This window comes from Lonchura striata, chromosome 3, assembly GCF_050655825.1.
Source record: "Lonchura striata isolate lonStrDom1 chromosome 3, ASM5065582v1, whole genome shotgun sequence".
Lineage (NCBI taxonomy): Eukaryota > Metazoa > Chordata > Aves > Passeriformes > Estrildidae > Lonchura > Lonchura striata.
In genome coordinates, this window is record NC_140705.1 from 82186283 (window position 1) to 82201939 (window position 15657).

General features: G+C 41.3%; 1 protein-coding gene and 1 long non-coding RNA gene across 2 annotated transcripts in view; one reads left to right on the forward strand and one right to left on the reverse strand.

The window, feature by feature from the left end:
* The window catches only part of MEMO1 (mediator of cell motility 1), a 29357-nt gene extending 28646 nt beyond the window's left edge, over positions 1-711 (forward strand). The window contains exon 9 of the mRNA XM_021545463.3: positions 1-711. Within this exon, the coding sequence (XP_021401138.1) occupies positions 1-132 (132 nt within the window). The 3' untranslated portion in view covers positions 133-711.
* The window catches only part of LOC146767964 (uncharacterized), a 57590-nt gene continuing 42256 nt past the window's right edge, over positions 324-15657 (reverse strand). The window contains exon 4 of the long non-coding RNA XR_014954409.1: positions 324-15657. This exon is cut by the window's right edge and continues 13116 nt beyond it. This is a non-coding gene — a long non-coding RNA (uncharacterized LOC146767964).

Consider the following 15657-nt stretch of genomic DNA (forward strand, 5'->3'; position numbering starts at 1 on the left):
GCTATCAACGAGCTCCAGAAGAATGGAATGAATATGAGCTTTTCATTTTTGAATTATGCTCAGTCAAGCCAGTGTCGAAACTGGCAAGACAGCTCAGTGAGTTATGCAGCTGGAGCACTTATGGTCCACTGAACTTCTGAATGCTCAGGGATGGCACCTGCACACATTCTGTATTCGGGGTCCCAGCCTAGCCCTTACAAAGACACAGTCCCTGGTCTTTGGGTATACTGAAACCTCAAACTAATACAACTCTGTTCTTTTCTAGTAGGTGTAGTCCTTCTTTAGTTTCAACTCATTTAAAAATGCTTTCTTGTTTAGGACAGTGAAAGGAAGACTGGTATTGGAGCTTTTTGTGAGAGTTGTTTTTTTGGGTTTTTTTTTTGAAGATAAAGATAATGGCTAAGAAGGCATGGTGGTAGACTGTCCTTAAAAACAAAACATGTAAAGTATTTACCATATCCTAAATTTGCACTCTTTGCAGACCTGTGCACATATACTCAGCTTTCAGAATAGTTTTGCAAGTTGTAAATGGAAAAAGGGGGGAAAAAGGGGGTGGAAGCTTTTTAATAAAAGAAAAAAAAGGAAAACAATGCATTTATAAATGATTCTGTATTAGAATATAATAAAACTCCAGTATAGTCAGTTACTACCCGTGATGTACAACAGATATCTTCTATTTTAGTTGCTAATAAAGGGCTACACAAACCAAAATAGTCTGATTTAAACTTATTGCTTTGTGTTCTGTATGTGGCTGCTTGTCATTAACATTCTTTATCCTCAGTTCTTATGCTTGATAACTCAGCCATTCTGTAAAATACTTCAGAATGTATTTTGTATTCAACATCTTTTGATGACATCATTTACAGATTTTTTTTATCTTAAACCTGCACTATGAGTTCACCTGTGCAAAAGAATTTGGAAAACTTTTTGTATAGTCAATCTTTTTTGTTTCATAATTAATCTATGAAGTATGTGATACAAATTTGTATCAGCAATACACTTTTAATGATTTTTAAGCTCAGTTTTATTATTCAAGTGAAATAGACAATGTATTTTTGTTTGAAGTTACTAAAAATTGAAAACAAGCAGTAGCTTGAAAATGATAATTCTTAGAGTATCTATCTGGCATTCATAGGCCACAGAAGCCATACAATGCTAATCTCAAGCAATTATTCCTCAAAGGTTATTTGGAAGGGGAAGGTAAGGCTTCTCTTTTTTTTCCTCATTTGTATTTTTTATTCTTTGACTGTGGGTAGACTTGTTTCATGTTTTTAAAACATCCCATGTTAAAAGTTCTTGAACTTTCTTGCAGCCAAAATAATTATGTAATTATTTCTGTTTTCGTTCCCAAAGACTTCCTTTTTGTTCTAATAAGAAATGCAAAGTAGGATGCAGTATTGGCTCATTATCTAAATGGAGATTTCATTCCTTGATATTTCACCTGCTATTAAGAAACTTCCTGGTACATTCAGCTTTTCCAAGTGGCAGAGGGGAATTTCAGAATTAAATTTAGATTATCTCTGAAAGTTGTGGGAATTGCTGCATGCAAAGTGTTAGCTGAAAGCATACCAGACATCTTGTTAATTCCTATTAAAATGCCCTCTGCTTGCATCACTTCTATTTATCTTATCACAGTTGGCCACCATTTTAATAATAGCAGGTGAATGCTCCATTTATAAAATGAACTACTTTGCAGATGTTCAAAATCCATCCCAAATGCCAAATTCCTGTGCATGCCTGTTCTTTAAGTTGCCTTACTGCTCTGCCTTGTTCTTGGAAAGTCTCAGCAGCAGACAGGGAAAACAACTTTCAGATTACTGTTGACAGACCAGCAAGAAGGCTGTGCAGGTAAAACTGAATTGGTAGCCAGTCTTTGCAAATACTTGTCTGACTGTGCCTTATTAACAAAGTAGTTTGATCATGAAGTGTTTTTTAAAAATCCTTGGTGAATACAAGTTTAATTAGGGCTTGGGTTTCTTTCAGTCTTATGCCACATGTTTAACATCATTATTGAAACATACAGTTAATTGGAACAGTTAAGTATATACTTTCTCCCTAAGGTAAACATAGCAATTAGCTTCTCAATACAAATGCCTAAGTTGCATCTTAGTTCTGTAAGATAGTTTTAATGAAAAAAGCCCATAACTGGAAGACCTTTGAGGAAATTGGTCAGCCATTTTGCTCAGCGTAATGTTATTAAAATCTTATATTGAAAACACTTCACATGTAAATTGTACAATGTATTTCAAAATAAAGTTTCTAATTAAAATGGGAATTTCTGTGCCTACTAGTAATAACCAGCAATGACAATTCAGAAACCCGCTCAGAGAGAAATTTAAAGCTTCATGAAACCTGTTGTAACTTAAAAAGCCCTTGTAAAAGCCTTTTTTTTTTTCTTTTTTTTTTTTTTTAAAGCAAGAAATACCTGATTTTAAAAGAACTTGGGTTTTTTTTTTTTTTCCTTTTGGTGGGCTTGGAAGGAGTTGATTTCAGTGCTGTGTTTCCTGGTGTGTTTAAGATGTGTCAGGAGGAAAAGCAGAATCTTCTGAAAAATCTTCACTGAATAGTGTTAATTCATTGTTTTAGCTTTACCACACATTTTATTCTAATTTAAATATACATTTGTATATAGCATGTTGGGACAAAAAGTCTCTGGTTTAGACAATACTTACTGTTAAGTCCTGTTAACTATTCTGGAGGTTTCTTCTATGTATAGGATGCCTGAGCTTTCACCACTCTTTTGGTGTAGGAAATCCAGCCAGGGACCTGATTGCCATTTTAAAATGTTGGCATTTTAGAGAAATGTTTACCGTATGAAAATGCTGATTAAAATATTCCTCTGTTTTTCTGTTCTCATGTTGTTCACAAAGGAGCTTTATGTATCTTGTTTCCCTTAAATACTGCCTAAAAAGTTTTTTTCAATACTGTCTACTGAGTTCATAGTTCTTTAGTTCAATGTTTTTCACATTGAAGTGGCATAATAGGTCTTCCACTGCTTTGTGTTTAGATCAGCAGAAATAGGAGGAAGCAGAGGCAGAAACTGCATCATTCTGCGGGGCCTCTGTGAATGCCTCTGTGGACATTGGGAGCCACCTCCTGCTTTGGAACTCTTGGCATGGAGTGATTTGGGTGTAGCTGCTCCAACTCTCAGCCTTTGTCAAGTTACAGTGACAGTTTGGTTGTATTTGCTTATTTTAAAGGTCACTGCTCCAGTGGCTTTGATCCAGTGTTCTCAAGCTGGGCTTCTACTCCAGTGCAGTTCTCCTTTCTCAGTGCCCTCAGAAATACTGAGCTTGCCCTCACTTTTTTAGGCAGCTCTTGCTCTCACTGGTTCCCAGTCAGGGGCTTGTTGCTGTGTCTGAAGAGTCTTGCATATTTCTTTAGGCTTTACTTAGGAATTTTGGATTGACATGTCAAGTAGTGAAATGGGTGGAGGGAGAAGAGGATGCTGGACACTTGCACACAGTACTTCAGCTTGTTGTTTCTGTACCTGTAGGGTTTTGTCATTTCCTGTTTCTAATTTTCCCTTTATTCCCTCAGGAAAAACAAAAAGCTCTGCATCAAAGGAAACTTGGCTCTGAAATAGTCACTATGATTTGCAGTTGCCATTTCCTCAGGCTGAGTTGGGCTAACTGACATCTGATCCACTCTCAAAAAATTCCCAGAACTATTGTGTTTCTGGAGAAATGTTGAAAATCCCTCTGCCTTCCTACATCAGTGGCAAAACTTCCTGAAAGTTAGCCTTGAAAAGATCTTTTGTGTGACCAAGTATGAATTTGGGGGTCCTGTGTATATCAAAGCTTTGAGATGTTTTGGGTTAGGATCCACAGTGTAGCCAGATGGCCTTTTCAATAGATGGTTGCAAAACATGACTTGGAATTAGTCTGTAGGGGTGAAATTACTCAATTCTCTCAGTAATGCACAGTCTATTGTCTCTAAAGTTTGTTTTATTTTTTTTCTTACTTGATTTTGCCTAATTCTGGAAACAATTTGTCCCTACAGACAACTTCCAAATACCTGATGTTATTTGGGGGTTATCTTATGCCAGGATTAGCTGAAAACTCAGTTTGTTTCTTCATGTCTTTTCTGCTGCCTCTTTAGTATGTGCATCCCCTACTGCCGGAGGCTCAGGCATCTTTCCCATTGCTTATGCCCCAGGAATGAAAATGCTGTGGTACTGATATATCTGAATTAAGAAAGCAATTACATCAGTTTGTTTTCCTGCAGGTTGCAGGAGGGTGTGTTGGTTAGATGCTTGGATCTCTTTGGAAGGGGCAGAGAAATGAGGAGAAGATGGGGAAGAAAACAGTTGCTTTTCAAGTTTGATAAGAGCAACTATCCTGCTATCAGCTATCTGGTTTGGGAGCTGAGATGCTGCCAAGCACTGTGCAGTGCAGTTTCAGGTGCAGTAGTGAACAGCCTGTTACTGCCGCTTCAAAGAGAAAACATGCTGGAGGTATCTTGTCAAGTGGAGCTCAGTTTGTTGAAATTCAGGAGTGAGAATCCTGTGCTGAAATCTTTAAGTTATGAAGGTAAATAGAGGCATCTCTGCCTTTTCACAAAGGTGACAGATAGACCTCCATACTCCCCAGGTTTCTAAGGTGATATGTTTTGTTCTTGGTTTAAATCTCATTAAAAGAATTAGCCAGGACCTCAGATTCTGCAGTGAGTAAAGCCAGTAATGAAACTTTAGACTTGAGTGATCCTGTATCTGCTCTGTATATGACAAAGACCTAAATGACAAAGAATAAAACATTGTGTTAAACATCAAATTAAGAACTCTACAAACCTAAGTGTCTCAGATTTCTTTTTTCCTCTAGTGAGTTTTTAAAAAGTGAGAAATTACTTTCCTGAGCTTGTGAGTGTAACTTCACAAGACTGAAAACTGCAGTGCAACAAAGTCCCTTTTCTGGTAAAAGGTGTTTATTTTTCTGCTGACCTCTTGCAGCAGAAAGTGGAGTGTTGGCATCTTAGTGCCTGGGCTGCAGAACCTTGTCTGGGCTCCTGGTCTGTGTGGGCAGCTAGGGAAAACCATCCCCTGGGTTTCGTCAGCTGAGACTTAAACTACTTTTCATTTGTCTCCAGAACTGTTATAAAGATTTTGAAGAGTGAGCCCTTAAGCTCAGCTATGATGAATAAGTATTTAATTAATGCATATTTTTTACTGGTAAAATTTATTTTTCTTTATGATCACAATCCAAAGAGCTGGTGTTACAAAGAATCTGTCAGTAAGATATTTGCTGTAAATGGGTGGTCTGGAAATGCAATCTGGCCTCACAGCTGCTTTCAGGGAGAAAGCATATTTCTCCATTGTAAAGAATGGTTTTCTGTTTGCAGAGCTGTGATGTAACCAAATGCTTATTTCAAGCTGTTGTGAAATAAACTGACTTGGTTGTTGTATGTAAGCACATAGCTCTGGAATGGGCTCAGTGTTGCATCCATCAGACGGGCAGCAGGGCAACGGGATGCATTATTGACAAGTGCCCCACATATTTCCAAGTCAACTTCAACGCGCTGGGCTGATGGGGGAAAATAATTCCATGTAAGTGGAAAACATGCATGTTGTGGTAGGTAAATCTGCGTTATGGAGACTATGCAGCTAGTCTCTTGTTCATTTACAGAAAAAAAAAAAAACTAATCAAAACTGCAGGAACCCAAACAACTCCCCAAGAGTTAAAGAAAAGAAAAAGCCCCCCCCAGGTATGAGAGTGCGAGCAGCAGAAAGGCGCGGAGAGCAGCAGGACTGGCTGGCGCTAGGTGTCAGTGTGGGAGCGCGGCCGCCCGGCACCGCCACTGTCATCTGCGAAATACCACATACAGCCTTGCCTCTTACAGCTTGTCCTGAGCTTCTGGCCCACATCCAAAAGCCCCTTTTCCAACAGCCTCTATGTTTTAAATGCAAATCCTTAGTTACCTTTGTCACAAACTACAGGACAAATGGTAACCGCATCTGTTACGTGCAAATCTTTCAGCTGACAAAGCTTATAACCAAATGCTCCGAGAGAAGCAATGGCACAGCTCCCACTGTGCCTCTGCTGTAACCAGTGCACGTTTTGTGAGTCCTGCACAAATTGCAGCACTTGGTCTCTGGGGTGTTTCAGGAAGGGTGTTCTTCAGTTCAAGATAACCTGGCAGCCTGGGTTCCAAGTTGTGTGATGGAAGGATTTCTCCCAGGTTTTGCTGTAAGTGGCACTGCAATTGGGAAGTGTTCACATGCTCTTGCTATTGTTAAAGGTGTCCAGGATCCAATGGCTTTTGGCAACATGGGCTCAAAGGGGCAGCTGGATCTGTTGCACTGCGCGAGCTGGGGACAGCAGGAGGGATGTGAGTGTCCTCTGGCATCCCCCAGCCTTGCACCCCAAGACCTTGATCTGTGAGTTTGGTGTAGCCTGGCAAGTGGAGGGTTCCCCCCATGGAGATGAGGGACACCCACCAAGCCGTGTATCTTTCAGCATCCTACCTCTGTACAGATACTTACCTTTTCAAAGCTTGAAAAAATACCTCTGCGTCTGACCAAGCTCTCATTGAAGTCAATGGGAGATGGATCAAACTTCACATTCTTAAGAAGATTTGGAACCGCTCAAGAAAGTGGTGCGGGAGGCAGGTCTCAGCTGTTGTAACCTGGGGAGAGTCTGTGGGAAGAGGATACTGGCAGCCTATGCAGTGGAACAAAAGCAAAGATGAAGAAGATGCACTCAAATTGTATCTGGAGATAAATGTCCATGCTATCTAGCCCTAAGCAGAAGTTTTGTTTATCTGATCTTCAGTTAATTTTATAAGATTATTCTGTTCACTAAAAACAGGAATAGGAGTCAAGCTGCTGGGATTTAAAAAAAAAATTAACACATCTTGATTTTCTTGACATATGAGTTTTTCCATAACTAGTTTCTTTTAGCTAACCTCGTATTTATCTGAAAGAGAAATCTCAGGCCAGATCCAGATTAATTTATACTTAAGCAGCATTCCAGAATGAAGTCTGAAGGTGAGTGTCTAAAAAGTCATGCTGGAAAAGACAAAAATAGAAAAGAAAAAAGAGAACTTCCACTTTTTCCCCAACTGACTGGAACAGAGTTGGCCCAGTGAAGAAATTTTGAAATTTATATTTTTCTCTTTCCATGCTGGATTGTTTTTATCACTGGAGAGCATCTGGGCCCTGGCAGCTCCTGATGTGCTGGAGTGTGCCATCACTAGTCCTTACCAAGGAATTCAGACCTAGCACTGGTGTTGCTGTCTGTCCAGGGGCAGGAAGATGTGTGCTGAAATGGGTACTGCAGCTACTGTGTCTGTGTTTATATTGTTTTTGCATGGGTGTAGCTGACAGGGTGCTAAAGATGCTCTTTTGATGCTGGCTATTGCTAGTGCAGAGCTGTACCCTAATAGGAGGAAAGGTAAAACAGAGGTAAGAGACAGTGTGTCTTGGACTCTCCAGCATCTTGTTACGCTGAGAGAAACAAAAACTGAGGGGGAAAGCCCAGACTGACCAGGGTCAGAAAGTGCAGTTGGACCTATGTGAGTTAGAAGCAGGGCCTTAGGTGATCTAGGGCATTGCCAAACAAAGCCCTGCATGTTCCATCAAGGGAAATGGCACCACACCTCCAGACAGCCTGTCCCAGCCTTTAGTTGGTCTCACAGGAAAGGTTTGTTTTGTGCCTGGAGAGAAAATTTGCCCATCACAGTGAATCCTTGTGAAGAGAGTGCCTTCATAATCTCTCAATATCTAACACTGGAAGGCAGGAATGGAATCCCCCCAAGCCCTCGCTTCACCAGGCTGAATGTCCCAATCCCTCTGGCCTTTCTTCATGTGTCAAGGTCTCCAATCCTATAACTATCTAACCCCCCACCCCCAAACCTGCTGGGCTGCCCCCAGTTTTTTGATGTCCTTCTTGACTGGGAGTAATACCAGGCACAGTGTCCAGATATGATGTGGGATAGTTGTAACCCTTGACACTCTGGGTTCAATGTCACTGATACAGTACAGTCAGGTACTGGTACAGTCACTGCCATGGGCTGTTTTTCATCATTAGCTTTCAAAATGTTTTGTAAAGATGTTTTAGGAGTAGCATTCTGTTTTGGCTCTCCTGAGATGTTTCAAAGTATGCCAAAGCTTATTCAGCCCTCCCATCTGTAGATCAGAAGAATTAAGTCTTATTTTAGCTGCCCTCTTCCTTCTGGCATTGCAGACAAACACCTCACCTTCTGAAAAATAGAGTAAGAGGGGTGCATCAATTTTACATGTAAATGAAAGGCAATGAAATCTTCCAAGTTTCTCTCATGTCTACACCTCATGAAAGGAATTCAACTTTTCCTAAACTGTTCTGTAAACACAACTCCATTTTTTTCTTGAATACTTCCCTGAGCGACATGATGTTGACACAAAAATAAGCCCTGATTCTAGTATTGATCATTTTATCCAAAGCTGGGCAGTTGCTCTTCCAGACCCCTGATGATGGGGTTGCATATTCTGTGTGAGAGTGCACTGGCCTTCTTGCCCAGCTCTGTGCTTGATGTTGAATTTTCATCCAAGCAAGGATCTATGCCTGAGATTCCTCATTGTTGTAGTAGAAACCATGGTACTCGGCTTCCTTTTGATAGCAGAAAGACATTAGTGACCTCTGAGTCTTTACACAGAATCACAGAATTAACTAGGTTGGAAAAGATCTTTGAGATCATCAAGTCCAACCTATGACCAAACACAACCTTGTCAACTAAACCATAGCACTGAGTGCCACATCCAGTCTTTTTTTAAATATCTCCAGGGACAGGGACTCCACCACCTCCCTAGGCAGCCCATTCCAGTGCCCAATCATTCTTTCTTTCAGTGAAGAATTTTTTCTGATGTCCAGAGTAAACTTCCCCTGGCACAGCTTAAAACTGAGTCCTCTCATTCTGTCTCTGGATGCCTGGCAGAAGAGACTGACCCCCACCTGACTACAACTTCTTGTCTGGCAGCTGTGGAGAGTGATAAGGTCCCCCCTGAGCCTCCTTTTTTCCAGGTTAAACAACCCTAGCTTCCTCAGCTGTTCTCTGGACTTGTGTTCCAGACTCTTCACCAGCCTTGCTGCCCTTGCAGGCATTTGGTGAGGTAGCAATGTTATATTATGTGATATTTGGGAGGTCCACCACCCATCTCTCATTCAGGATGCCCTGAATTAAGCTTAAATTGCCTGTGGCAGATGTTTCCCCACTGTGTTCATGGAAAATCTTTGGTGTGGTGATCCCTAGCCCCCAGTATGGTCCTGCCAGGGCTTGGTTGCCTTTTCTGGGAGGCATTTGGATTGAGCTATCTTCACTGCAATTTAATCTTATTTACTTTCCTATCCCAGCAGACTTACTAAACTCTTCTACCTCCTTTTCAGCTGCTGGTTTTGATTGTGAAGACCTGATTGTATCTAATCTCACTTTGCTCTTCCCTGTCAGGAACAGCCCCAGTTCTCTCCATCCTTTTCTACACCATGACTAGTTGCTCTTGGTGCTTTCCTCAAGGCTGCTGGTCAACACTTCCTCAAACTGGAGCGTCCAAAATGACTCATTTGTGCTGAGACCAGACTGGTGCCAAGTGTGGGGGAGTATAACTTCATATTTTCACATGTCACCACTGCACAGTGTGACCCAGGATGATGCTTCCCCTTCCTTAGCAACAAGTCACTGTGACACACACTGACACCTAAATTCAACAGAACAACTGTATACCAAGTGTTGCCTTGTTAAATATCTGCTGTTCTAGAAAACCATGTCAGGTTTGCACTTTTTCTTGTCCTTATCAAACTGCCTCCTGTTTTTCAGATACTTTCTCCAGTTTGGCTAGATCACTTTGAATTCCTAGGCTATCTCTTGTATGCTAGAAGTCCTACCCTATCCATCATCTTCAAATTTATCAATAGTATATCAGGAGGTCAGTATCTGTTAATGAAGATAGAATGTAGCACCATGGACTGGCTTCAGTGAAATCCATACTTAATACATCCTTCTAGTTTGACAAGAAATTTACTGGCAATGACTCTTAGAAGCAAGGTTTCTAACCAGCTCTGAACTGTCCTTATAATGGTGTCATGCAGACTCAAGTCACCTCCCCGTATAACACCCCATATAAGAAATTGCACATCTATTGCTTATGTCGAATTATAGTTTCCATTTTTATTCTCTCAAATAAGGAACCTGCAAAGGTTTGAAATGTTAGTTCCTCATTAATCTCTATTTGCCATCACTTATCTGCTTAGCACATTTTATGTATGTGCAAGTAGCCTGATTTGTTCTTACAGTGTTTTTGTGGGTTCTAAAGTTCAGCCAACTGGTCTGCAGTTGTCTTTCTTCTCTGTCCCTCCTTTATTAAGCTAGTCTCCATTTGCCCTTGATCAATTTTGTGAAACCTTGGTCACTTAGCCCAAATTCTCAGGTAGTTTCTGCCAGTGGCGGAAATACCTATCAGGTCTTTTATTAGATATAACAAGTTTGAAAATGGTTTATTTATTGAAATGGTCTTTAAAAATAAGTTTAGGTAGCTTTCTCTTTTTTTAAGCACCCTGAAATCTCAGTCTTTTGTTGGCAGTTTTGTCAGCTGTCCAATCACGGCTTCATCCCTCCAGTGGAAATAGAAAGAAAATTAGACAAATTTGACATTGATAGATTTAAGTGATAGAAATATGGGAAGGAAAGGACAACCTGGTTCAGCAAGTCCTATCTCCAGTGCCCATAAAGTGTTACACCATGCAGAGACTACATAAGTCCCTGCACCTAACAAGCCAAACCTCTTCAGCATGTTGGTGCCAGGAAGATCTTTTACCCTGGGCTGCTAACACTGAAAAAGCAGGCTGAGCTTTTGGAAAGCTGAGGATTTACCTTCTGCCTTTCCCCTCCACAGAGGATAATGTACCTACTGCTGGCTGTAGCACCAGCTGGGTGGGCAGCTTCTGCAAGGCTCCAGGCACTGCTGCAGGGCTAGCAAAATGGGCTGAAGCTGGCAGGGCAGCCCTGGGGGAGCAGTCCCCAAGGCAGGAGGAGGCTGCAGTGGCCCAAGGGGTGCAGCACCAGAGTGGGCTGTGACAGCCAAAGGGCCTCTCCCTCAGCCCTTTGTGCCAAGGCTTGGACTTGTGAGCCTTCAGTGCAAAGCTTTGGCTGGTGGTGGAACAGTGAGGAGAAAAAATACAAACAAGAACTCCAGAAGGGAGTCTGGAGTAATAGCAATGTCCATCATGTAAACAATGCTTTTGATAACTTTTATCCAGGTTCTTCTCAATTCAAAGGAAACGACACTTCATTCAGGGCTTCACTCTTACCTGCAGCAATTCATGACTTGTCGATGGCTGTGTGGTTTCTAGTTCTCCAATTTTTTTATGCAGTATCACCCCAGATCTGATACCCTCAGAAATGTCCCCAAGCTGTAAAAATGGGCCAATCATCCAACGATCTTGTGTTTCAAATTCAGTGAAGTACTATAAAAGCATTCACAAATTATGATCTTTAAAAATAAGAGCAGCTTCACATGCAATTGTTTGTTCAACCAGTGTACGAAGCAAAATTTTTTTAAAATGTTACATTATTGTTAATTTTTTTGAATACTAGCTGTCCTTTAGTGAATGTTAATCTCTGACAGATGGCTCTGTCCATCTGGCACTACTGAAGAATGTAAAAATCTATTTTATGTGGAAAATTTATTTAAAATTGTGTGTTAATTAGAAACAACTAAAACAACTGATCATTTCATCCTGGGAGAGCATGATGGTGCAAAAGCACCACTAATAAATTCCACTGCCAAGAAGTGGGAGAGAGTTTGCAGACAGAGCTCATGGCATGGATCCTTTTTCTTCTTTAATAGTTGTGAAATATTTCTAAGGACAAACCATCCTGTGAACGAAGTGCAGTGTCCCTCACAGACAAATTCACACAGGTTCTGGCTTGTGCTGAAGGAAGGTGTGATATCAGCTTGTTCCTCATTCTCTAGTATGAGGAAAGGCATCCCTTGTGGCAAGGCAGATGTGGAGATTCTGGATCCAAGTGTGCCTGGCTCAGCACAACACCTGGAGGGATGTTGATGGACAACATTTCTGCTTCTCCCACCAGATGAACAATTTTATCCTCACCCTGCTTGCTGAAAAGCCTGCAGCTCTTAACCCCAGCAGTTTGGGGTGCTGAGGGCACTGCTGGGAGAAGGCAGTGGGGGAGAACTGAGCACAAAGTCTGCAGCATGGGAGAAGAGAAGGAGAAGGAGGAGATGGGGGCTCTCTGGAAAGTCTGCAGCATGGCTTAAGCAGGGAGGTGGATCCACATGGAGCTTTAGGCTTTATCAGGCTTTATCAGTCTGGCTGATTGTGGAACAGTGTTTCTTGGCAGGTATCAGCTTCAGAAAAACTTAAAAAGCAGGAGAGTCCCTGCAATTAACACTTGCACAGAAATTTATAATAAAACATAGATTTTTACCATCTTCACAGCATGATCCCAGTCCCATGGTGACCTGTTTGGTGAATACACTTGAATTTTTTTTTGGGACCTTGACGGGCTTGGTGCATTGCTCAGGGAATCTGAAAAGTTATTTGGATTTGATGTTGTCCTCAGAGAATAAAGCACATTTAGATTATGACAAGATAACTATTCATCTGTTATATTTTCTTTTTTTAGCATCATCAAGTACTCAATCTAAAGAGAAGCATGATTCTTACATTTTTCCTGAAATGAAAACCCAATTTTTCTAATATTGGTTTAGAAAAGTTCTTTCTGTCTGCAGTGGGCAAGATGATTATCTTAACTTGGACCATGAAAGGGTTGAGTGTTGTTTTGAGCTGAAGTAAAAATAATATTTCATCCTGAAGATCAGAACAGATTACTCAGTATTCCTCCAGAAAGCAGATTTATATTTAGAATGACAATACATGAGGTTTTCTTACCAATAGTATTTTTTTTCCTACAAAAACAGTATTCTGAAAGTAAATCCTTTGACAAGACTGCTTTGCATTAAAAATACACTTTCTCTTTCATGACTGCCAGGTCAGGTTAGCCTCTTCAATCTGTGTGGAAAATTCTTAGGTGATTTATTAAAAAGGAAACGAATCAGAATTTTGCTATGCAATAGCATCTATTAAAATGCATAATTTCATTAAACATATATTTCTCTGGTGGTGTTATGAAGTATCTGACACCAGAAGCATAATTTCTATTAAATTTCAATTGCATAATCACTCATTATTTCCTTTTAAATGCTCTATTATACTTCCCTAGCAGCAAGAGGTAATATTTCCAAAATTCAAATCCAAGCTTTAGTCTGCATTGGATGCTGGGGGAAGCCATCAGGGTGCTGCTTTGTGAAGCTGAAAGTGGCTTCTTGTATGGTCCACCATACAAGCTGAGAAGCTGAAAGTGGATCCTTGGTCCATTCTACCCTGCCTGCACGACTGGCTCTGGAGTCCTGAGAGTGCTGTGGGACTGCAAGGCTGTAGCAGCCTCTCAGGGCTACTGACATGGAAACCAGAACCTGAAGCTCATGCTTTTGATACATGAGACAGATGAGGTTTGGCACCCTTTAAAGAGGATCAGAAACCAGGCATGCTATGGGTTAAGGTGCCTTTACAATTTACCTTCAATAGACATATTGAGAAAGGTCTAGTCCCTTCCTCCAGACTGTGGTCACCCAAACCTGGGTCCTCTTTTGAGGCTAAGTGATAGCATGTTGCCTTTCAGAACCAAACAAGTTCTTTGCATCCTTAAAAAGAAGGAAAAATATTTAAAAAAGGGCATTGGTGGTAATGCTGAATTTTGTATTAGTGGTTTGAACACATGCTCAGGAAATGTGGCACGTGCCTTTTAAGCTTTTCTCAGCTGGCGGATATTCAAACCCACATCAGAGATTTTCAGCAAGAAAGAGCCTGTAGCTAAGGGTTGAGAGTGCTTTCAGGGCAGAGGGTAGCTTTGCTTACACATTGCACTCTAGTTTTTGGATGAAAAGCGAGAATAATTCTGGGAACACAGTCTGGAGCTCTGCTGGCCTTCTGAGTTATACTCCCTCTATCCTGGTCTCTTCTGTGCTCTGGAGAGCTGCATTTGTACTGCCTCTGCCCAAGGGTCCTGACCATGTGAAAGATACTTAAAATTATTACCTTGGAATAAAGCTGCCCTGATAGAAACCTCACAGAGGCAGGACACAGTTGCTTTGTAACTGGGTGCTGGGTTTTGAGGTTGGCCATAGGCTAACAGCCTACATTTTACCTTTATCAGCTTTATGATAAAAATTACCAGCACTTCACCTCCATGAAACCCATGTCCTGAGCTCGGTGTCTTGATGCAAAAACACACATGTTGGTCACAGCATTGGCAGGCTTTCATTTCCCACACACTGAATTAAAAGCTGACTTTCAGTTCTTGTCTCTGCAAATGCCAGCTCAAAAGTGTTCCAAAGCACCCAGATGCTTTAAAAGAGAGCAGCCCTGCCACAAAAGGTCCCATGTGAAAGCTGCACTGTCAGCTTTCTGCACCTTCCTGAGTGACAAGACAACAGAAATATTGTGTGGTAGTGGGGCCAAACCCTTCTCAGGGTTTCCCATGGCCCTTGCTGGTCAGGCTGAAAGCCAGACTATCTGTGCTGGTGGGAGAGGCTTGAGCTCATCCCTGGAGAGGCACACATTGCCTGAATGTAAATAACTGAAGCAGAAGAGAATTAAATCCAACAGCTATTTAGAATGAAATTCACAAACAGATCTGCCCTTCCACTGCCAAGGGTGTGCTCCGTGGAACTGAGGCATTTTATTGTAATTATGCTACCAGAGGGTCTCTTAGAGCCCTGACTCCCACAGCCCAGCAAACGCAGGACAATCCCAGAATTGATTAAAAGTAGTAATTCGGATTCTAGCTGTCATGAGCTAGAGAGAAGCTTGAAATTGTTACTTGTTTTCTATTAAAGGGTTCAAACAAGCAAAAAAGCTGTGGGTATTTCTTAAATGTAATTGTTTTAAAAACAATGCCTTTATATAAAGAAAGAGCCTGATGTGTGATGGTTGTATGGCGTAGTTGGCAATTCTGTGACTACCCTGCACTTACTAGGTTACTTTCCATGTGCTCCACCATATGCACATATTAGAAATTAGGACCCTGATGTCCACTTGCCAGCAAATACAGATACCTGGCTGTTTGGATCTGTTCTGGAGATGATGCCCAACATTAGTCAGCATTTGCATTGCATCATCTGGTGCTATCTGTGGTGTCCCAGTAGAAAGAAACACTTTTCTAGAGGCAGCACTCACAGTCAGGCTTGTCACCAGCAGCTTGACATCCACAGCACCACAGGGTAGTTTTGAGCTCTGTTCTTTCCTGTAGCTGAAGCCTTTTGAAATCTTTGGAAGATCTGCCCAGAATAAAGTCCAGGTAAAAAAAGGCTGCCCAAGAAACTACTGAACTTCTGCTTTAATTGTTCTGCTATGACAGGAGCTATTTCAGATAGGCAGCAAATAAGTAGCACTGTATGGAAATAATGCTTCTCCCATGACAGTGGGATTTTTGTGCTATCATTCAGCTTTGCAAGATTTGACATACAGACATGAGAAAGCAGTGGGAAAGCTGCAGAGCAACTGGAGCTCTCCATCTATACCACACTTGTTCTTCTTACCCCTAATCATAAAAGGAGTAGGCAAGACTTGTTTTCTCCTTCCTCCCCATTTTTCCTTTTTGCAGAGAAAG